The 23,310-nt window shown below is 48.7% G+C and overlaps 1 protein-coding gene across 1 annotated transcript in view; it reads left to right on the forward strand.

The window, feature by feature from the left end:
• Window positions 1-7,978: 7,978 nt before the first annotated feature.
• CLPTM1 (CLPTM1 regulator of GABA type A receptor forward trafficking) overlaps window positions 7,979-23,310 on the forward strand; it is a 36,705-nt gene continuing 21,373 nt past the window's right edge. The window contains exons 1-2 of the mRNA XM_064293799.1: window positions 7,979-8,066; window positions 15,025-15,131. Coding sequence (XP_064149869.1) covers window positions 7,995-8,066; window positions 15,025-15,131 — 179 coding nt within the window. The 5' untranslated portion in view covers window positions 7,979-7,994. The remainder of the gene's footprint in view (window positions 8,067-15,024; window positions 15,132-23,310) is intronic.

A 23,310-nucleotide genomic window follows, 5' to 3' on the forward strand; every position in this document is an offset into this window, starting at 1 on the left:
AACCCGGGCCCCCCAGTATGCGGGCGGCGGAGGGAGGAGCCCGGGGCCCAGCTCCGCAGCCCTCCTGACCTCCCCCAGGATCGGAACTCTCGCGGACCATCCCCCCTCCACTTCCCAGCAGCTCTCAGCATCTCGTTCCCAACTCCAGCCTGAATTCTTATCAATAAAAGAAAAAAATCCAAGTTATTTGCTTTGATGTGGTTGCTTTTCGGAGGCTTTAGGGGCCAAGAAAAAGCACTGCACAAAGGTTATCATCTGACGCACACAGAAATTAAGTAGCTTTTGGTGGTGCCCCCTGCTAGGCTCCTCACTGAAAGCCTGGTCGTTCAAACCCACCAGCGACTCCCAGAGAGCAAAGACCTGGAGATCTACAACCGTGAAAATTACAGTCTAGGAAACCCTATGGGGCAGTTCTGCTCTGTTATATAGGATCGCTATGTGTCGGAATCAACTGGAGGGCACACAACAACAACAGGGGCCAAGAGGGAGGGCGTTGACTCAGTTCAGGCAGCATTTATTGAGCACCTACTGTATGCATTTTAGCTCTAACCTGGTCGGTGGGAATAAAGAGGTGAATAACAGCATACATGATGATAACAATAAATAACGGTTGCCCTTCTTCACTGAGGCATGGCTTTCTCATTGGTAAAATGACAATCACAGAAACTACTATCCTGCAAGGGCCTCTGGCAGAGGTTGGGCCCTGGGCTGACACTTTAAATGTGCCATCTCTATGAGTTGTCCTACCCTCCTCTGACAGAGGAGACGGGGTGCTGAGAAGTCACTGCTGAGTTTAGGAAGGCAGTGCTGAGGTTGGCTGAGACCCAAGAGGCTGGACCTGCAGCGACTGTGCTGTTTGGCGATTCCCACACGTTCATCCAAAGCTGAGACCGTACCAGGCCCTGGGGTTGCAGCGGAGGGGAAAAGACAGTGAACTTCCTGCTCTTATATGGCCCCTCAAAAAGCCACATTGGTTGGGCCCAGTTCCACAGGGTTTTAAGGATTACAGCTTCGTAGTATGCTTCGTAGGAGTCTCTGGGTGGTGCGACTCTGGCTGAAAGGTTGGCAGTTTGAATCCACCCAGAGGCACCTCAGAAGAAAGGCCTGGCAACCTATTTATAAAAGGTCGAACCCATGAAATCCCTATGGAGCGCAGTTCTACTCTGCAACACATGGGGTCACCATGAGTTTGAATTACCTCAATGGTAACTGGTTAGTATGATTAGTAATAGTTGTTAGCTTGGTCCTCGGCTTGTGGTGACCCAGGCACAAAGGATGAAACCAGACGCTGCCCGGTCCTGCGCCATCCCCATGATAGGTTGTGCATCAGAACTTTGTGATCCGTAGAGTCTTCGTTGGCCGTCCATTCGCCAGGTCTTTCTTCCTTGTCCATGGTAGTCTGGAAGCTCTACTGCAATCTGTTCAGCACCACAGCCACACACAAACCACCACTAACACATAGGTGGAGGCTGCGCGTGAGATGCCTTGGCCAGGAATCGAACCCCAGTCTTCTGCATGGAAGGCAAGAATTCTACCACCAAACTACAACTGCTTGATTAGTAATGTTGTTTTGTGGTGACCCCATAGGACAAAGTAGAACGGCCCTATAGGGTTTCCTAGGCCATAATCTTTATGGGAGCAGATCGCCAGGTCTTTTCTTCCTCAGAGCTGCTGGGTGGGTTCGAGCCAACGATGTTTTGGTTAAGCAGCGGAGCCCTTAACCCTCGCGCCACCAGGGTTTCTTGGTTAGTAATAGTAACAGAATTTAATAAGCTCCTGCTTAAAAAAATAAATAAAATAAAACACTTTTCTGGGTTTTGTTTAGGGCCAGGGTGCTCTGTTCCATCTGAGACTACAAGGCTAGGAGTTTCTTGCCTTCAGGTAGCTGTAGGGAGAGGCAGAGGAGGAGCAAGAAGACGTGTAAATGGACAGGACCCTTGCAGGAAGCAATACAGGCAATGAAGAAGAATAAGCAGAGATCAGGGCGTGGCCCTGAGATAGGTGATGGGCTTGAGCCTTTGCAGTAGGGCACTGGTCAGAGAGGCTACATCACAAAGCAGCTCACAGAGCAGGGTGGTGAGAGCTGTCCTTGCCTGGAAATTGGGGGAAAGGGGCACTGACTTTCTCCCAGGCAAGGGTGGGGGTGGTTAGCGACTACAAGAGGGTATTTGGAAAGTGAAATCCCTGGGTAGTGCAAATGGTTAACATGCTCTGGTGCTAATGAAAAGTCCAGTCCACTTAGAGATGCCTCGGAAGAAAGGCCTGGAGATCTACTTCCAAAAAATCAGCCATTGAAAACCCTATGGAACACAGTTCTACTCTGACACAGGTGGGGTCGCCACAAGTTGGAAATGACTTCACAGCAACTGGTTATTTGGGAAGTAAAGAATTGCAGGTTAAAAAGAAGTAAAGGCTCCGTGGTCTAAGGGAAAACAGCACTGGGGTCTATGGTTGGAAGGGGCTGGGGCCTGGACTCCAGGTCCTGTGAGTGAATGAGGCTGGGGGCCCAGACTCCCAGGTCCTGTGGGAGCAAAGCTCTGTCCTGGCCCCTCAGGTCCCAAGGGCGGGGTTGCTGCTCTCCGAGGCTCAGTGACTGTATTTCACCCAGGCGGCTTGGCACTGCCGTCTGGCCATGGTGTCGGCACTCTTGGGGCGGATTTCCCAGATCCTGAGGCTGAGCAGCTGGGAGTCCAGCTGAAAACAGGAGCCCCAGGGAGGGGTTGCGGGCAATGCCCCCAAGTCCCCAGGGCCTGGGAAGAGCTGAGGCTGCCAAGCCCAGGGAGTGATGGGAAGGGGGGACCCTGCAGAAACAATCCCTGCTCTGTCTACTTGCTCCCCACAGACTCAAGCCAAAGCAAACCACTGCCCAGGCCAGTTCTGCTTCCAACCAATCCTGGTGTCCTTCCCAGACTCCTCCTTCGGTTCTCAGACCCCCAACCTAGCTCCACTTCCTTCAGGACCCAGCCCCCAGATGTCTCCTCTCCCGGAACTCTGGAGTCAGGGATCTCAGACCCTTCCTCCTTCAGACTTAGGAGTCTGGGTCTTCAACTCCTACTCTCTGGACTCAAAAGTCCAGCGGCCTAGTTCCCTCCTCCCTTGGAATGTGAAATCACAACTCCTGGTCGGTGTTGGGCACCCCCTAGTGGGCGTCAGTGTGTATCTGGTTACTCAATAGAGTAACCAGGGAGGTCTTTGCAGGAAAGAGCATTTCTAAAGGGCCCCTTTCAAGAACATAGTCGAGCTGAGAACCGCCCGTGTTTCAATAAATCAGGACTCCGCAGTGTATGGGAGTCAGGGGACAGACTGGGGCATTTTGTATTTAGAACTGACAGCAGAGATGCGCTCACAAAGAAGCTGGATTTTCAAAGCCCTTCACTTGCCTGTGTCTTCTGTGGTCCGCAAACTAAGTTTGTAAGGCAATTTTTTATTTTTTAAAAAACAGGCCCCTGAAACATATTAGCTTTGGAGTCATAAAATCTCAATCTTCCCCTATGTGGTCACTTTCATCCAATATTCACTTCCTTGCTGGACCATTTCACAGAACCATTATCATTACAATTATCATTAAGAGAGGCGGACTGGGCAAGAAGATTTCTCTTGCCCTTGTGTTGGCCCTCAGAAACCCCGGTGCCATAGTGGTTAAGTGCTATGGCTGCTAATCAACAGGTCAGCAGTTTGAATCCACCAGGTGCTCCTCGGAAACTCTCCCGGGCAGTTCTACTCTGTCCTATGGGGTTGCTATGAGTTGGAGCTGACTCAATAGCAATGGGTTTTTTTTTTTTTTTGGTTTTATGTTGGCCCTCGGAGATGTTGAATAGGAAAGTTAACAAGAGACATCTTACTTGAAGGTTTTTCTTATCCACAAGACCAAATATTAACCATAAAAAGGCTGACCACACTGCAAAAGCCTTCCAGAATCTGCTTTACAGCAATGTAAATTTGTCTTATCCTGCTAGAAAAGGATAACCGTCAAACCAAACCCATTGCCATGGAGTTGGCTCTGACTCACAGCCACCCTATAGGACAGGGTGCACCTGCCCCAGAGATTCCAAAGCTGTAATCCTTACAGAAGCCAACTGCTACATTTTTGTTTCCTGGAGTGGCTGGTGGATTTGAACCGCCAACTTTGATTAGCAGCTGAGCACTTTAACCACTGCACCACCGAGGCTCCTTAGTTGTTAAATCATTACCTTGTAATTTAAATCTCATAAAATCTCAGGGCTGCAGGTGGGTGGAGGGCCAAAGTATTAGCAGCCAGGCCAGAGGTAAATTGATTTTCAGTTGTCTCCATAAAGGGGGAGGCAGGGTTCAATCAATCATGTTAAGATTACCCAATGGTTGAACTTCTATATTTCCTTCCCCTCTTCCCTTTGGGAAACCTGGTGGCATAGTGGTTAAGAGCTATGGCTTTCAAATTCACCAGGTGGTCACTGGAAACCCTCTGGGGCAGCTCTACCCCTGTCCTATAGGGTCACTATGAGGTGGACTCAATGGCAATGAGTTCTTTTTTAATTTCTCGGTCTTCTCTTTTGTTCTAAGGTAAAAACACCACAAAGTTTAATAAAGCAAAAACCAAGGTTTTACTCGGCATACGTTCAAAAGGACAAAAGGAGGAAACGGACGAGCATGCTGCCAGAGCTACATCTGCCTGAGTCTGAAGGATGTTACAGAATCATCAGTGTATCTTGACATCACAAACGGGCAAAACCATTGAAAGCGTCACCTTTTCACAGGTTGGCTACAAACTGCTTGAATCTCCGTGATTTTCTAATTTTGAATTATCTTTCTTAACAATCATTGGTACAGGTTTCAGTAAAGACATTGGTCCAACAAATCTTGCTATTCAATAATGCTAATAGAAAAAGTTATGAGTGAAAAGTATGTGGGTCTTTTGTGCTGTTTATGATTTCTTTATGCGAAAAGTTCCCTAAAAGACGTTTTCCAAGATTGACCTAGCCTTTATACCTCAGGGCCCAGTTGATGTGTCCTTGTGAATCCAGCTCCAGCTGAGTCACAACCTAGGACAGGGAATAATGGCTCCAATATTATCTCCTAAGTCACTTGACAGCTTCATCGTATCTAGTTTCTTTGAGTCATTTGCTTTTTCTGGAATCAAAATGGTATCCCTATACGCGTACAGAGTAAATGCTCAGAATAAACCTTATTTCAAATTTCAGTGAGTTTTTATTATTTTTACAGAGATAAGTCAGTCAACTATCTTCTGCACTTGGAGCCTCAACCTTTCACTCAGCAATCCTGCCCTGGGCAGTGCTGGAGGCCCAGCAATGACCATGGCAGCCCTGGCCCTGCCTGCACAGTGGGGGAGACCCACTCATCCCTGAGAGTGACCACACAAAGTGGGCAGGATTGGGTTGGGGAGCCCAAGGATCTGGCGGAGCTGAGAGGGATCCAGTTTGGGGAGGAGAAGCATAGAGGGCTTCCTGGAGGAGGGGATGTAACAAAGAGCTGAGACCTGGAGGAAAGTGGAGGAAACAGTAAAATGACAAAGAACTAGGAAATCTGTATCCAAAGCTATATGGCAGCTATAAGTCGGAATCAACTAGATGGCAATGGTTTTTTTTTTTTTTTCAATGCAAAGCCTGCTCTCCCTTCTAGGTGATACAGAGAATTCATAATAACAGCTCATCAGTATTGACCACTTACTAAGCAAGAGGCCGTGGACCAGGTACTTTACATTTGTGATCTCAATGGGTCTTCCAAAGGGGGAAACCAAAAAACCAAACCCATTGTGCCAGCAAGTCAATTCCCACTACAGGAGAGAGTAGAACTGCCACATAGGGTTTCCAAGGAGCTGCTGGTGGATTCGAACTGCTTACCTTTTGGTTAGCAGCCAGAGCTCCTAACCACTGTGCCACCAGACCTCCTCCAAAGGGGAAGTGGGGAGGAATAGCTAGTACTATTAAAATCCCTAAGAAGCCCTGGTGACTCAGTGGTTGAGTTCAACTGCTAACTGAAAGGTCAGCAGTTAGAACCCACCAGTTGCTCCAAGGGAGAAAGATGTGACAGTTGGCTTTCATAACGATTACAGCCTTGGAAACCCTGTAGGGCAATTCTACTCTGTCCTACAAGGTTGCTATGAGCCGTAATCGACTCACTGACAGCAGCTAGTATAACCCCTGGGAATCCCTGGATGGTGTAAAAGGTTAAGATGCTTGGCTGCTAACAGAAAGGTGGGAGGTTGGAGTCCATCCAGAGGCACCTCAGAAAAAATGCCTGGCACTCTGCTTCCAAAAAAATCAGCCATTGAAAACCCTGTGGAGTACAGTTCTACTCTGACACACATGGGTTCACCATGAGTCTGAATCAACTCGACGGCAACTGTTTTATTTTTTTTATTGTGCTTTAAGTGAAAGTTTACAATTCAAGTCAGTTTCTCATACAAAAACTCACACATGCATTGTTATGTGACCCTAGTTGCTCTCCCTACAATGTGACAGCACACTCCTTCTCTCTCTCTCTGCCCTGTATTCCCCATGTCCATTCAACCAGCTCCTGTCCCCTTTTGCCTTCTCATTTTGGCTCCTGAGCTGCCCATTTAGTCTCATGTATCTGCTTTTATCTGCCTGGGCCAAGAAGCATACTCTTCACCAGTATCATTTTATGTCTTATAGTCCGGTCTAATCCCTGTCTGAAGAGTTGACTTTGGGAATGGTTTTAGTTCTGGGCTAACGGAGTCCAGGGGCCATGTCCTTTGGGGTCCCTCCAGTCTCAGTCAGGCCATCAAGCCTGGCCTTTTTACCAGAATTTGAGTTCTGCACCCCTCTTTTCTCCTGCTCCATCAGGCATCAGGGACTCACTGTTGTGCTCCCTGCCAGGACAGCACTAGCCAGGCACCATCTGGTTCTTCCGGTCTCAGGCTGATGGAATCTCTGGTTTATGTGGCCCTTTCTGTCTCCTGGGCTCATATTTTCCTTGTCTTTGGTGTTCTTCATTCTCCTTTGCTCCAGGGGGGTCGGGACCATATTATTATTTTCTAATAACTCTTATTTTATAGATGTGGTAGAAACTGAGGCTTAGCTCATCAGTAGCTCAACCACTTTGAACCCAGGTCAGACTTCCACTCAGTCCGTGGATGAAGATGTGACAACGGCTGAGAATTTCCTGTCCTCTTTGGACCACCATGACACCCTCTCCAGGCCAGGGGTCTCTCAGCACATGCCCAGGCAGGAAGATACATAGCTAATGAAAAATCACGGAGTTTTTAAGGCTCTTGAAGCCGAACCAAAGGCAGCAACGTTACCTAAAAAAAGTACCACCACTACGGGAATGCGCATGCGCCCTGTTAAAAAAAAAAAACCCGGAAGCTTGGGGAAGAAGGCTGACAAAGTCCATTTCGTATGTGTGGTGGCCATAAGACCCTTGAAATAGAAACCCTGAATGCAAGACAAGACCATGACCTAAGCGTCTGAAGAAATGGTTGTGTGTGAAAGAGGGGTTAAGGCGAGAAGGCACTGGGCAAACGCCTATTGCCTGCGTCCGGGTAGGGTGTCCAGAAAGGTTCCTTTAACACTAAGAGGGGCGTGGCCCGAGCAGGGCGTGTCGGAGCGTTACGGTGGCCGGAAAGGCACAAGAAATGTGGAACGGAGAGGACTCGAAGAATCGGCAGGGCGAAGCGAGCAGATGACCTGGAAGACTCATATAACTTGAAGAGGCGGGTTCATTTGAAGGGACGGAAATACTGGAGCCTGTGGGAAGCGTATATGTTGGCCGAAAAAGTCCCGGGGGTTTGGAGCACGAAGTGTGTCTATTAGGTGACAACAAACGAGTTAGGGTGGGTAGGGGGAGGGAGTATGGTGGCCGGGCTGGTCTTTTCACAGCCGGAAGCGGCTCTCCCCAGAGGCGAGAGCTCAGGCGCTCTTGCTGGATACGGTGGCTCGGCGGGTCGGGCCAGGTGTGAAATCTCGCGCGATCGCACTGGCGCCGTCGGGGACGGGGCGGGGCTGGCGGCGGGGGCGGGGACCCGGAGCGGGAAGATGGCGGCGGCGCAGGAGGTGGACGGGGCCGGCAGCGCCGTGGTGGCGGCCGGGGGAGGCGGCTCCGGTCAGGTACGGAGGCCGGGAGGGGTCTGAGGGGTCCATCCCCACCCGGGGGGCCTCCCGCGGGGTGTGTCTTGCACGTTTCCGAGGAATTCGGTGCACTGGGGACCCCGTGCCCAGAGGGACCTTGAATACCGGGCCCAGGCGGGGCCGAGTGCCCGGAAGGCCGGACGGTGCCAGGTCTCCTGCACCCTCGCGCGGGGTGGCCACCAGGCTTATTGCTCGAGCCGGGGAGACAGTGGCGCCAGAGAGGACTGACTTGTACTCAGGCGCCCTGGGTTCTCGACTCCTTGATTCCAGGCTCCAAGACCGTTCCTAGAGTGCTTTGACGTTCAGCGTTTCGCTCGCAGTACCTGTAATGTGGCCGATGATGAACTGAGAGTTTTCTAGCTCTAGAGAAGCCAGTTAATCATAGTGGGCAAGGGCACGGGCTGTAGAGGCCGACAGACCCATATGATAGATGGGAATCCAGGGACCAGTGAGAACTAGGGGCTTGCAGAGAAGGTCACCCAGGTTCACTTGAGGATCCATTCCATGTAAGTTACCAGGCATTGATAGTCCAGAGTGTTGCAGTCTGCGATGGGTGAGCTTTTAGTATAAAGCTTGTGCTACGGGGGAATTAATCTCGAGTGCTAGTGACTTCAGACCCATTGCCTCTTTAACTGAACCAACATTGCAGACAGTATGAGTTCAGGCCACCATCGTCAGGCGTTTTGGGGAATTGATGAAGTGACAGAAGGTGCTGTCGACCCACCCACTGGGATGTCACTGAAATGTGGGAGGCAGCACAGGAGAGAGGAGTGTGTGTTGGGAGAGGAAAATGAAGCTGACTGTCTGTGTAACCTTGGGCTGGTTCCTTTCCCTCTTTGGGCCTTTGTTTCTCCAGTGGTAAATGGAGGAGATGGATAGGCCCCTGTGATGGGCCACAGAGATGGCTCCAGTCATGTCCCTGGCATCAGGGGAGTGAGAGAGGAGACTAATGTGAGAACGAGGAGTTACGGTAAAACCTACAAAAACTGGAGCCTGTATAAGGAGGAATCCTGTCAGAGAAGGAAAACTCAAATATTTTCCACTAAGCAGTGATAGCGAGCAATTGAAAAGTGATAAACTGCACCCTGTCAAAGGTGGAAAATTTGCAAGACCCAGAAAAACAAGGCAATCCCTTCAAGTTCTGCCTCTCACAGGTTTTACTCTACAATCCTAGGTGATGAGGGTGGTGGTAAAAGTTTGTGCCAGGGATTGAGAGAGCCCAAACCAAACCCGTTGCTGTCGAGTCAATTCTGACTCATAGCGACCCTATAGGACAGATTAGAACTGCTCCAAGGGTTTCTTAGGAGCAACTGGTGGATTTGAACTGCTGACCTTTTGGTTAGCAGCCGATGAATCTCTGAACTGGTGCGCCACCAGGGCTCCTGAGGGAGCCCAGATGAGGAGAAATTAATCTCCCCAGGGGAGGACACCAGGTTAAGATTTGTGTGATGGAGCCAACATACCTGGTCTCCAATTTATCAGTGGTCCCAACCAGGGCTTGTCCCAGGAGTGGCCTCAGGAAATGTCTCTTGGGTTAGTTTTAGAATGAAGACTCAGTCCCTGTGGCTTCCTAGTCTTGCTGAAAGGAAGGCTAGCCCTCTCTAAGGTTCTGTTGATTTTCGGGTGAGGGAGGCGGTAAGAGAGACTGAGGCTCAGGTTGTGCCGATTACCTTGAGCTTCCAGATAGGCACAGGTTTCCTCTTGTGCCATCTTTGTGTAAAACTTTCCAAGGCTTACCCCTTTACCTTCAGGGTAAAGTACAAATTCTTTAGCTTGGCATCCGAGGCCTTGTAGGGTTGGACTGTTTTCTTCAGACTCTCAACCTTGGCACTAACGACATTTTGAGTTGCATAGTTCTTGTGGGGTTGGCCTGTGCAGTTTTATTTAGCAGTATCCCTGGGTTTTATATACTGGGTGCTGTTAGCACCCGCACCCCTAGTTTTGACAATGAAAAATGTCTCCAGACATTGCCCCATGTCCCCTGGGAGACAAAATGGCCCCAGTCAGTAACTACTGGACTAGAGATATCAGCCACTTGGAACCTCTTTCTGTTCCAAGAGTGTACTTTGGTATCCCTTCCCTCATAGCCTTTGCACATGCTTCTCCCCTCTTTACCTGGCTAATCCTTACTAGTCAGATGCTCCCTCTCAGCCCTCTCCACACCTTAAGCCCTTCATGACGCCCTAGGCCAAGTCAGGTGCCCCTTCTGGGCTCCCTGGGTTCCCACATCCCACCATGCCTGCTCTGGGTCAGCACTGTCTGGGGGCAGGTCTGTCTCCTGCGCTGTGAGCCTCAGGAGGTCAGGGTCGGGGTTGTTGTGGTCAGCAGTGGGTCCCCAGCCCAGGGCCAGGCACTCGGTGAGTATGGGAAGAATGGATCTGGAAGCAGAGACTGGCCTACAGTGGAATTCCCAGGCAGTCAGTGCAGAGGTGCTGGAAAGCTTGGCTTCCTCTGGCCCTAGCCCAGCCCTCATGGTCTCAGCAGTTTCCTGGGCCCCATGGCGGATATTCCTGGGACTTGTTTGTGAGATTGCATACACGAGTCTGAGAACAGGAACTGTGTCTTAGTCACCACTGTGTCCCTCCCACCCATGAGACCTAGCTCGGAGCGGGCAGATCTCATCCCAGTCTTACACCCCAGGTAGCCTGCATCTCCGTCAGCCAGGAGTTCCTACCCAGGCCCACAGCTCTGCCACTCGTCCTTTGGCTCATGTGTAGTAAGCCGCCACTCCAGGCCAGACCCTGTGCAAGTGCCGGGGATACACCTGTGACCCAAACAAAGGCCCTGCCCTCGTGGGGCTCATGTTCTAGTTGAGGGTGGGAGTGGATGGGACAGACAGTCTAAATGAGAAAGGCATATAGCGGGTCAGGTAGCCGTAAGTGCCATGGAGAAAACTAAAGCTGAGAGGGGTAGGAAGAGAGGGCAGTGGGGAAGAGGTTGCAATTTAAACAGGGCTGTCTGGGAAGGCCTCCCTGAGGAGGTAACATTGGAACAAAGACCTGCAGATACATGTGGGGGACAAGTGTGCCAGGTAAAGGGAACAGCGAGCACAACAAACCTGAGGTGGGATGTGCCTGGTAGGACGAAGGCACGGCAAGGAGGTGAGGCTGGCTGGGGTGGATAAATAAGGGAGAGAGGTAGAGAGAGGGCCAGTTAGAGGGGGCCTGGGGAGCCTTAGTGAGGACTTTGCCTTACTCTGAGGGAAGTGGGAACCACGGAGAAGTACCTCCTTATTGAGGTATAATTTAGACACCAGCACCATAACCTGCACCTGTCATAAGTATCTAGCTCGGTGGCCGTTAGTCAGCGTATGCCGTTGTGCATGTGGTGCAGCCATCGTCACAGGCTAGTTGAAGAGCACATCCATCTCTTCAGAATTTTCTCAGGGTCCCTCTCACAGTCAGTCCTTGCTCCCACCTCCAGCCCCCCACTCATGTGCTTTCTGTCTGCGTAGTTTTGTCTTTTCTAAAAATTTCACAGAAATGGATTTATGCAACACATAGTCTTGTGTCCCACCTCTTTCCCTTGGCACAGTGTTTTTGCGGTTCGTCCAGTTATGTGGATCAGTAGTGGCTCCATACCTTTTTGTTGCCAAGTAATATTCCACTTGGATCCACAATCAGCACCCATACAAGCAGCACTCAGGAAATCAAACGATGTATCGCATTGGACAAATCTGCAGCAAAAGACCTCTTTAAAGTGTGTTCAAAAGCAAAAATGTCACTTTGAGGACTAAGGTGTTCCTGACCCAAGCCATGATATTTTCAGTCCCTTCATACACTGGACAACGAATAAGGAAAATCGAAGAATTGATGCCTTTGAATTAGGGTGTTGGTGAAGAATATTGACTATACCATGGGCTGCCAGAAGAATGAACAAATTTGTCTTGGAAGAAGTACAACCAGAATGACCCTCAGAAAGAAGGATGGTGAGACTTTGTCTCACGTACTTGGGACATGTTACCAGGAGGGACTGCTCCCTGGAGAAAGACATCATGCTTGGTAAAGTAGACGGTCAGCGAAAAACAGGAAGACTCTCAACGAGATGGGTTGACAGTGGCTGCAACGATGGGCTCAAGCATAACAGTTTTGAGCATGGTGCAGGACTGGGCAGTGTTTCGTTCTGTTGCATGTAGGATCGCTATGAGTCGGAAGTGAGTCAGCGGCACCTAACAACAACAATAGTATTCCATTGAAGAGTTACATCAGAGCCTTTATTCATTCATTCACTGAAGGCCGTTTGAGTTGTTTCTACCTCTTGGCTCTGACGAATAATGCTGCTGTGAACATTCGAGTGTAAGCTTTTGTGTGGACGTATGACTTCGTTCCTCTTGGGTAGATACCTAGGAATGGGATTGCTAGTTTGGATGGTAGGCCCATGTTTAACATTTTAAGGAACTGCCAACCGCGACATTCCTGTCAGCAGCATATGATGGTTCCAGTTCCCCCAGATCCTTACCAACACTTGCTATTGTCCGTCTTTTTGATTATAGCTGTCCTAGTGGGTGTGAAAGGAACCCTGGTGGTGCAGTGGTTTAGTGCTCGGCACTAACTGAAAGATCAGTGGTTCAAACCCACTAGTGAGATGTGGCAGTCTGCTTCCCTAAAGATTACAGCCTTGGAAACTCTGTGGGGCAGTTCTTCTCTGTCCTGTAGGGTCTCTGTGAGTCAGAATCAACTTGATGGCAATGAGTTTAGTGGGTGTGAGGTGGCATCTCATTGTCGTTTTAATTTGCATTTCCCTGGGCAGCTTCTCAGCCAGCCTGGCTACCACTGTGGGAAGAGAACAGTCCTGGGAGTCAGCCAGACCTGAGTTCACGTCCTGGCCTGGCCTCAAGCCTCTGTCTCTTGACCTGATAGATTTTACTTCCATTATGAATCAGCTCAGGCCTACTGGGAACCCTTACTTGGCCCCCATCTCCCCCAGGAGGGAGGCCAGCCCTGAAGGAGGATGCCCTGTGCCTGTCTGGCCTCTGTTCCCTGGCTCCCCCCTGCCCCCACACCCTCCCTTCTCCCAGCCAGAACACCCTCCCTCTCCTTCTTACGTGGCTCTACTGCCCCAGCCTGAGGGTTTCACCCAAACCTCAAAGGCAGTGCCTTAGGGTGGCCACCCTGGCCACCCAACCCAAAATAGGCCCCTGTTTCCCACCCTGGCATCTGTCGCCTCCCTGCCTTTTGCCTTCGGAGCCCTTTTTTTGTTTTCCACTTTTAATTATCCTGTTTACTGTTCTGCGCATGTGTTTTCCTCTAGACCAGGCGCTCTGGGAGGGCAGGGTCCCCAGCTGCATGCTCACCACCGGTCCACTCAGCACACAGTAGGTGCTCAGGAAATATTTTTCTCAGCAACAAAGACAACATTTTGTTTCCAAAAGGAACTGGTTATTTTCACCAGCTAGGCCCTGGGCCTTGGCCCACACCAAGAATTGTGGACAAGGGCCGCAGCCTTTTTTTTTTTTTTAAATACTTTATTGTGTTTTAGGCCCCATTCAACAGTTTCTACACAAGTTGTTCAATAACATTGGTTGCATTCGTCACAACACATGAACGTTCACTTGATTTCTGTTCTGGTCGTCCTGTTTAGGACCGTGACCTTTTTACCGTAGTGCTGTCCCACATCTTGGGGGATGGCAGGGATGAGCTCTTCCTGGCCATGGGGGCAGGAGGTGACAAGGGACACATTTCACAAACACTGACCTCAGCCCTGTGGCAGCCCTGCCTAGCCCTGGAGGCCTATGTCTCTGCTCCCTGGGTGTTCTCAGTCAGGTGAGAGAGGTGGACAGAAGAAGACCTCACGGATGACTGGGATGAGAGTGGGGGTGGCAGGACGCTCAGGTGGGGTGGGTTTGGGGGACAGAGGTTGGGAAGAGGAGGAAGGCAGGCAGGGCCTGGGAAGGCAGCAGCAGGTGAGGAGAGGTGGGAGGAATTTGCCCATCTCGACCAGAGGTCTGAACCTGAGATCCAGAGATTGTCTGCTGCCCATTCCTGCGTCTGAGTGCAGATTGTTCCCAGGGGCAGGTGGGCCTGCCTGTCTTCCCGCCCCACCCAGTCTCTGGTCCCTGTGCTTCCCCAGAGACCCAGACCAGTGGCCTCACTTCCCTGAGCCTCCATTTCCTCAGTTGCCAGACGGACATGCTAACTCCCTGCCTCACAGGGTGGTGTCTTAGGGTGTGCTGGGTGCTGCTGTTTTCCCAGGCGTGGACTGTGCTCTGGAGGGGTTCTCTGTGTTGGTGTCACCTACTGGACCAGCAGCCCCCTGGGCCTGACACAGAGGAGGCCCCAGAAACTGTTTGCCTAGGGAAGGGCCTTCCAGGTAAACCTGAGTCCTGCAGAATCTAGCACCTGCCAGCAGCCGCTTCTGTGTTGTCCCCAACAGCTCCTTTCTGTATCCTGGGCTCCAGCCCCAGGGACAATGGACGGTCCTTGGAACCTGACTGCATTTCTGCGTCTCTAAACTTCTGTTTCGGCACCAGCCATTCCCTTTGCTGAAACACTCTGCTTCCCTCACTGCCTCCTTCTCATGGGCCAGCTTGTTATATTTTAGGTCTTAGCTCTGATGCCCCTTCCTCCAGGAAGCCCTCCCTGACTCTCAAGCTGGACCAGGTACACCCCTGGCTCCCCCATCCCAGCCCTGCTCACTCTGGGTTGTTGCTGTGTGGGGACAGGGCTGTCCCTGCAGTGGACTGTGAGCCCCAGGAAGGCAAGGCCAGGGCTGTCTTGGTGCCCCCTGTATCCCCAGGATCTTGGGGAGCACTTTCCTCTGAAAGGAAGAAGACCCACCACTCTTCCTGGGTTCTTTTATTTCTTCATTCTCCACATGTAGATCCGTCACCTGCTCTGGGTTCAGCACTGTGCTGGGCCCTGGCTTGTGGTGGACTCTTAAGAGAGCCCTGATATCACAGGTCCCATCTACCCTCCTCTCTGGGCCTCTGTCCCTGCAGGTGACCAGCAATGGCAGCATCGGGAGGGACCCGCCGGCGGAGACCCAGAACCCACCACCCCAGCCAGCACCCAATGCCTGGCAGGTCATCAAGGGCGTGCTGTTCAGGTGAGCAGACAGGGCTCCTGTTCTGGTCCTTAAAAAAATCCAGGTAAGAGAAGAGAAAGGAAGAAAGAGTTCCCTGAAGGTGACTGTCATTACCATGTTGTGACGATCCTTCACACATGGGTTCAGATACCCATACCTGGGGGACGTGGTGAGGGCTGTTCTCTTGGAGCCCAGCCTCTAACTGAGGCCCGGGTGATGCAGCTGTGGGTCTGGGGCTCTGTCCCGGCAACCGTCCCCTTCCTGCTCTGGGCCTTTGTGTACCTATCTGCAAAGTGGACCCTGTATTAGTGTCCTAGGGCTATTGCAAGTAGCACCAAGCGGGCAGCTTCTAAGTACAAATTTATTGTCTCACAGGTCTGGAGGCTGGGAGTCTGAGATCAGGGTGTTGGCCATGTTGGTTCTTTCTGAGGCCTCTGAAAGGGCATTTGTTCATGCCTCTCACCTAGCTTCTGGCGATGACCAGTGAGCCTTGGTGTCCCTGGGCATGTAGGTGCATCACTCCAGTCTCTGCCTTGTCTTCACTTGGCCGCCTTCCCACTGTGTCCTTCTGTCTCTCCTCTTTCGTAAAGACACTGTTCAGGTGGGACTAGGACCTGGCTTACTCCAGTATGACCGCATGTTAACCGATGATACTTGCAAAGACCCAATTCCAAACAAAGTGACATTAATAGATACCAGGGATTAGGGCTTCAATGTATCTTTTTAGGGGATATGATCCAATTCGTAGCAGACACTTCTCTTTCTCCTTTTGGAGAGGTACGTTAGCGAAATGGCTGAGAGTCCAGGCCCTGCAGTTGGGCGGTCAGCTCCTCCCCTCATCAGCCGTGAGGAAGTACACAGCAGAGCTGGTCAAAGGGCCGTCCGCTTAGTGAGAGTACCCCCACGCGGCCACATCCAGCTGCAAGGGAGTCTGGGAAATGGGCTCTTTATTCTTTATTTTTTTTTTTAAATTTTATCATGCTTTAGGTGAAAGTTTACCACTAAGTTAGCTTGTCATTCAAAAATTTGTACACAAATTGTTTTGTGATTTTGGTTGCAATCCCTGCAATGTGATAACACTCTTCCCCTTTCCACCCCTGGTTCCCTGCGTCCATTCATCCAGTTTCTGTCCCTTCCTACCTTCTCGCCTTGGCTTTTGGGCAGAATTTGTCCGTTTGGTCTTGAGTGTTTGATTGAACTAAGAAGCACGTTCCTCACATATGTTATTGTTTGTGTTATAGGCCCGTCTAATCTTTGACTGAAAAGTGGGCTTCGGGAATGGTTCCAGCTCTGAGTTAGCAGAGTGTCTCGGGGCAATAGTGTTGGGGGTTCCTCCAGTCTCTGTGCTCTTTACTCTGGGAACTTCTCAGCAGGTGTTCTGTTACTGAGGAAGAAGGGGAGAGTGGTTTGCAGCGGGGGGCGGGGGGGGCTACTTATCTCTTCCATAAGATCTTACTAGTTTTTTTTTCCTAAACTTTGACCAATGTTGTACAAAATAAAATAATTATACAGAGGATATAAAGAAGAAGAAGGTTTTGGTGACCACCCTTAAAAGACATACCTATGTTATAGAAAGATGGTCACGGCTTCAGCTGTTCAAAATAGAGAGAAATTGGAAACTACCTCCCTGTTCAGAGTAGGGTGACAGCTAATAAAATTTGAAGGAGTAACATCATACAGCATGTGAGAGTGAAGTCCTACCCCTACCACCCCCAAGCCCTGTGACTTGGTCAGGTGATTGCCCTTCTCCTGCCTCAGTTTCTACCTCTGGATCCTGACCATTAGCTCATGGGGGTCATTGAAAGGATTCCCCGAGCATTTGGTTCAGCCGTGGGCACAGGACCTGGCACATATTCTGTAAATGCTGGCCACGATTGTTTTCCAGGTGGCTTTTATTATTCAATGTAAAAAAGAAAACAAAACAAAAACAAAAACACAGGATATCATATAAAGAGAAATAAGTGAAAAATCACCCCTGGATGCTGACATACTCACTGATCCCATTCTGGGGTGGGACAGAACCTTGTCCCCTCTGAGAACGTCACACAGGACACTGAGAAGCTGGGCAGGAAAGCAGCCTCCCACTGTGCCCAGCCGATAGACCTGGGAGTCATTCCTGACTTCTGTTTATCACAAGCTTCATCAACCACAGAGCCCTGCCCTGTCCCTTTTCTTCCCGGTCCTCTGCTCCCTGTTCCCCCGTAAGTCTAAGTAACTTAGAATTTTCATCGATACCAGTTTTTTCTTTTCATGTTGCAAGCAGCTATGAATAAAGCTTATTTTTATTTTTCCCTCCATTTTCACAAAAGACGTAGCATGTTTTACACACCGTTCTGGACCTTGATTTTTTTCATTAACAAATCTTTCCCCATCAGCACGTGAGAAAGTGGTTTAAGATAGACATTTTTAATACAGCCACAATACAAGCTCATTTCCTTCCTTAGAACTGTTGCTGTTAGATGCCTCCGAGTCAGCTCTGACTCATGGTGACCCCATGCACAACAGAATAAAATGCTGCCCAGTCCTGTGCCTTCCCCGTGATCAGCTGGGGATGGGACTCTTATGATCTGTAGGTTTTCGATGGCTGATTTTCGAAGTAGATCGCCAAGTGTTTCCTCCTGATCTGTCTTAATCTGGAAGCTCCACTCAAGCCTGTTCAGCATCATAGCAACACGCGAGTCTCGGCTGACAGACGGGTGGAGGCTGCACGTAAGGTGCGTTAGCCGGGAATCAAACCCTTGTCTCTGGCATGGAAGGTGAGAATTCTACCACTGAACCACTGCTGCCCCCTTACTTTGAATTAGGCAGCACTAAACATCAGCCCTCGTGTAGAGTTCTTAAAATGGGATTCAGGGTTTGTTTTCAGGGCCCTGTGAACTCCACAAAGAAGCTTCAAGCAGATTGGGTGAGAATGAGCTTTAGGGGTCGGGTGGTGTCCATGGCTTTGAGCACGTCCCCAAAGAAATCATACCAGTATTTACCCAGGTGGTACAAACAGTTAAGCGCTTGACTACTAGCTGAAAGTTTGGCAGTTTGAACCCACCTGAAGTACCTTGGAAGACAGGCCTGGCAATCTGCTTCTGAAAGTTTACAGCCTTGAAAACCCAATGGAGCACTTGTACTCTGCACACATGGGGTTGCGATGAATCAGAATCGGTGACAGCTAAGGACAACAAAGTTACCTGGAGTGGGAGTGGGGTGAGAACAGGATATATAAAGGGATAGGATGGGAAAGAAAATTTTCATTATGTATCTTCTCATATAATTAAAAAATTTCTCAACCACGTGAACGTGGAATACCCATTTGTGGGGGCGGGGAGTGGGAGTGTATTATCTATTTGGTTTGCTTATACCGATAAGTTGAAAAGCACTAGGGTCGGCCCTGTCCCCTGCAGGCCCTGTGTCCTGGACCCGGGCTGCCCAGCCTGGGATGTGTGATTAGACAGAAACATTGGTGAGCCCTCTGAGAGGTACACAGAACTTAGGACATATGGCTACACACAGATATTATTCAGGAGACTGAGGAGACCTAGGACCTTCTAAAGACTTGGTCTTATCTCCTTGTTTTACACAGGGGGACCCAGAAGTCCCGAGGGGGTGGGACTCCACAGGCCACACACTCAGCCAGAGGCAGAGCTGCTTGTGGGTGTCTCTGCTCCCAGCCTCCCCCTCAACATATTTACTAAAACGGGAGCCTGCCTTGACGTGGAGGGATCCCCAGAGAGCACCAGTTCCAGGCCGTCCCCAGCCATGCACATCAGGGAGTTCCTGGGGAGGCAGCAGGTGGCCCAGCTGGGCCGTGGCCCCTGAGACCCTGGACCCAGGGCTCCATGGTTTCTGCAGGCCGAGGCAAGTCCCTCTGCCCGGTCCTGTGTATCTGGGCCCACACTAGAATTCCCTCAGTATTTTTCCGCTTCAGAGTTTTTTGTATGTTTTTTTCCTATGATGAAAATAACAACAATAATAGCTAACATTTCAAAAGCGCTTATTGAGCATCTCAGGCCTTGTTCTAGGTAGTTTATATACATCAGTCCATGTGATGCTTATCAACAGCTCTGTGAGGTAGGGACTGTTATTCACAGATGAAGCAATGTAGGCCCAGAGAGGTTAAGAGCCTTGCCCAAGGTCACACAGTCAGCAAGTGGCAGAGCTGGGCTTCAGATCCAAGTATTGTAGTTTAGAGGCTAGGCTCAGCTTCTCTGCTATACTGCTTTTCATACCTATAATTAGTAAGTACTTGGATTGTTTAGGAGCCCAGGTGGCACAGTAATTAAGCACTCAGCTGCTAACCAAAAGGTCGGCTGTTCAAACCCACCAGCAGCTCTGCAGGAGAAAGATGTGGCAGGCTGCTTCTGTAAAGACTACAGACGTGGAAACCCTATGGGGCAGTTCTACTCTGTCCTACAGGGTCCCTATGAGTTGGAAGCGACTCAGTGGCAGTGGGTTTTGTTTTTTTTCCTTTGGATCATTTATTACACAACTCTGAGTATCTAAGAAACCTAAATTAACACAATACAAGTTTATTTCTTTCTCATGTACCAGTGTGGCAGACCAGGATTCTGCAGTCTTCTGAGACCCAGACTCCTTGCCTTTTGTTCCACCTTCACTGGACAGCAGCCATCATGGCCTGAGATGGCTGCTGAAGATCCAGCCATCACGTCTAGGTAGCAAGAGGGAGGAAGAAATCAAGAAGGGACGTATCTTCTCTTTAGGGACACTCCCAAAAGCCCCACATAACACTTTTTTTTTTTAAACATCTTAGTAGTCAGAACTTCACCACGTGGTCACACCCAGTGTAAAGGAGGCTAGAATTGTAGTCTTTATTCTGGGTGGCCAAGGGGCCCAGCTGAAATCGGGAGTTTTCTTTTGGAGGGAGAAGAGGAAGATGCTATTGGGAAACAAATAGCAGTCTGCTGCAGCTTTGTTTTGGGCATTGAAAAAAATTCTAATAAGAAAAGTATAAGGAAGAAGACAAAAGTCACCTCAAGGTGACTGTCATTACCGTCATTACTGTGTTGGTGGTGATCCTTTTACAGGTCGATTGATATGCATGCTGTTTTTATTATGTACACATGTGTATATGCATATATATATAAATATATATATATATATATAGTATTGGGCAAATCTGCTACAAAAGATCTCTTTATTTAGTGTGCTTTACGTGAAAGTTTACAGAGCAGATTAGTTTCTCATTAAATAATTAGTACACAGATTGTTTTGTGACATTGGTTGTCAACCCCATGATGTGTCATCACTCTCCGCTTCTCCACCCTGAGTTCTCTGTTTCCATTCATCCAGTTTTCCTGCCCTCTCGTCCTTGCTTTTGGGCTGGTGTGCCCATTTAGTCTTGTATACATGATTAAACTACAATGCACATTCCTCACGTGTGTTACTGTTTGCCCATAGACCTGTCTAATCTTTGGCTGAAGAGTGAACTTCAGGAGTGACTTCAGTACTAAGTTAAAAGAGTATCCAGGGGCCCTCCTCTTGGGGTTTTCCAGTCTTTGTCAGACCAGCAAGTCTGGTCCTTTTTTTGGTGAATTCGAATTTTGTTCTACGTTTTTCTCCCTCTGTTAGGGACCTTCTGTTGTGATCCTTGTCAGAACAGTTGGTGGTGGCAGCTGGGTACCATCTAGCTGTTCTGGGCTCAGTCTGGTGGAGGTTGTGGTAGTTGTGATCCGTTAGTCCTTTGGACTAATCTTTCCCTTGTGCCTTTGGTTTTCTTCATTCCCCTTAGCTCCAGCTGGAATGGGACCAGTAGACGTATCTTAGATGGCCACTCACAGGTTTTTAAGATCCCAGATGCTACTCACCACAGTTGGATGTAGAACATTTTCTTTATAAACTGTGTTATGCCAATTGAGCTAGATGTCCCCTGAGACCATGGTCCCCAGCCCTCACCCCAGTCACTTGGTCTCTCAGGGAGTTTGAATGTATCTGTGAAGCTTCTATGACTTTGCCTTGGTCAAGTTGTACTGATTTCCCCAGTATTGGGTACTGTCTTACTCTTCACCAAAGCTTCCACTTATCTACTCTCTAAACGAAAAAAACTAAACCCATTGCTATCAAGTCAATTCCAACTCATAGCGACCCTATAGCACAGAGCAGACCTGCCCTATCAGGTTTCCAAGGAGCGGCTGGTGGATTCAAACTGCCAACATTTTGGTTAGCAGCCAAGCTTTTAACAACTGTGTCACCAGGGCCGCTATCTACTGTCTGGTGTTTTTCCCTCCCACCCCTCCTCTTGCACACATTTTTTTAATGCCATATGTTTTTATTTTGCATTGTTTGCTTTTGCTCACTTCTACTCTTTCCCCTACTCCCCTGAACCAAAGGAAACCAAGTGTGATGTATATCACTTCGTACCTTTCTCCATTTTTATAGTTTTATAAGTAGACATAAAAACGTGTGTATATAGGTTTTTTTTTTTTTTGACATTGTTTATTACATGAAACGGGATCATATTCTATACATGTCCCTTCATCTTGCTTTTCTCTTTTAACATGTATCTTGGAAATACTTCCAAGTCAACTACAGTTCTAAGACTCTTAATAATACGCCTTTTCAATAGTGTGAATTGAAAAAAAGTATTCTAAAAGATTGGTTTTCACTAAGATATTGTTCCTATTTCTATTTTTTGTATGTTATTCTGAGTATGGGTGCCTCTGAAGCTCTCTTGATGCAAAATTTGAGGATTTTATAACTCAAATTCTGAAACGTCACAGTTCCAATGCTCTGAGCTTCTGTAACTTTGTGTTTCGTATCTGTTGTTTCTTTGTTGGATATCACTCACAGTGTCTTGTTTCCTTGTGTGCTTGGTTTATCTTTGGCTCTGTGTTGGTCATTATTCTTGAACAGTTATCACAGGAATGATTTCATACTTAGAAGGAAAATATTTCTCCCTGCTTCTAGCCCCTGAGAACCTCATACTTGCTTTCTGTCTTTATGCATTTGTCTGTACTAGGTATTTCATATAAGTGAGATCATGCAGTATTTGCTTTGGCTTTTGCCAGCTGCCTGGGGGCGTTAGCAGACTGGTCTCTCCTCACACAGGTCCAAGGCTTGAGACTCCCCGTACCACTCTGGCCATGTGTACCTGGTCTGCAACTCCTGGGGAGGCCGAGTCCATGCCTGCTTTCGTCATCCTGGACGTGGAGCTTTCTGGGGTCTTAGCTTCTTGTAGAGTAGGCCTTGGGTAACCTTTTGTGGGCTGTGAGCTAGTGTTTCTCTTACTCGTCAGAATTTTTAGTGGATGTCCTTTGCTTCCTTGGGTTCCAATTTTCCTTCAGTTTTGCCTGATAAATCTACAGTCTGTCCATTCTTCAGTGCTTTTAAGAATGTATATATTAAAATGTATATTTTTATGTGTTTGTGAACTTCATAAAAAATACATGTCAGGGAACACATAATAGATTACTTAAGCGACATATAGTCTTACTATATCAACACATACAATTATAAGATACATTGATACCTATTTTTTATTACAGTATTATATATATATAACATGAAGTTTACCATTGTAACCTTTTTTGTTTTTACTTTCACCATTTTTACATGTACAATTCAGTGACATTCATCACATTCAAAATGCTCTGTAACCGTAGCTTCAGTGTTTACTTCCAAAACTTTTTCATCTCCCCAAACAGAAACTCTCGTACTCATTAAACAATAACTCCCCATTTCTTCCTCCTCCTAGCCCCTGATAACCTCTTTTCTACGTCCTGTCTTAATGCATTTGTCCAGTCTAGGTATTTCGTATATGTAGGGTCACACAGTATTTGTCCTTTTGTGTCTGGCTTCTTCCATGGAGCGTAATGTTTTCAAGGTTCATCCATGTCATAGCATGTGTCTGTCAGACCTTCACTTCTCTTTATGACTGAATAATATTCCCCCTATGGCTGTACCACAATTTGTTGATCTATTCATCTGTTGATGGACATTTGGATTTTTTTTCTACCTTTTGTCTATTGTGAATAAGTTATTCCTTATTTTTATGCAAATGATGTGGGCCTTCTATGTTTGTTTGCCAGCCACGCCCTCCCCCCAGGAGGTATTTTCCTGAGTGAGCTCTGCTCCTGTTTTTACAGCAATGTGTAAAAACAAAAGCAGTGCTTAGGAAAATACCTGAAGGGGGATGGGCTCAAGTGGCGTGGGCACAGTTGGCAAACAAACTTAGAAGGTGTACGCTATCTGC

This window comes from Loxodonta africana, chromosome 11 (assembly GCF_030014295.1).
Source record: "Loxodonta africana isolate mLoxAfr1 chromosome 11, mLoxAfr1.hap2, whole genome shotgun sequence".
Classification (NCBI taxonomy): Eukaryota; Metazoa; Chordata; class Mammalia; order Proboscidea; family Elephantidae; genus Loxodonta; species Loxodonta africana.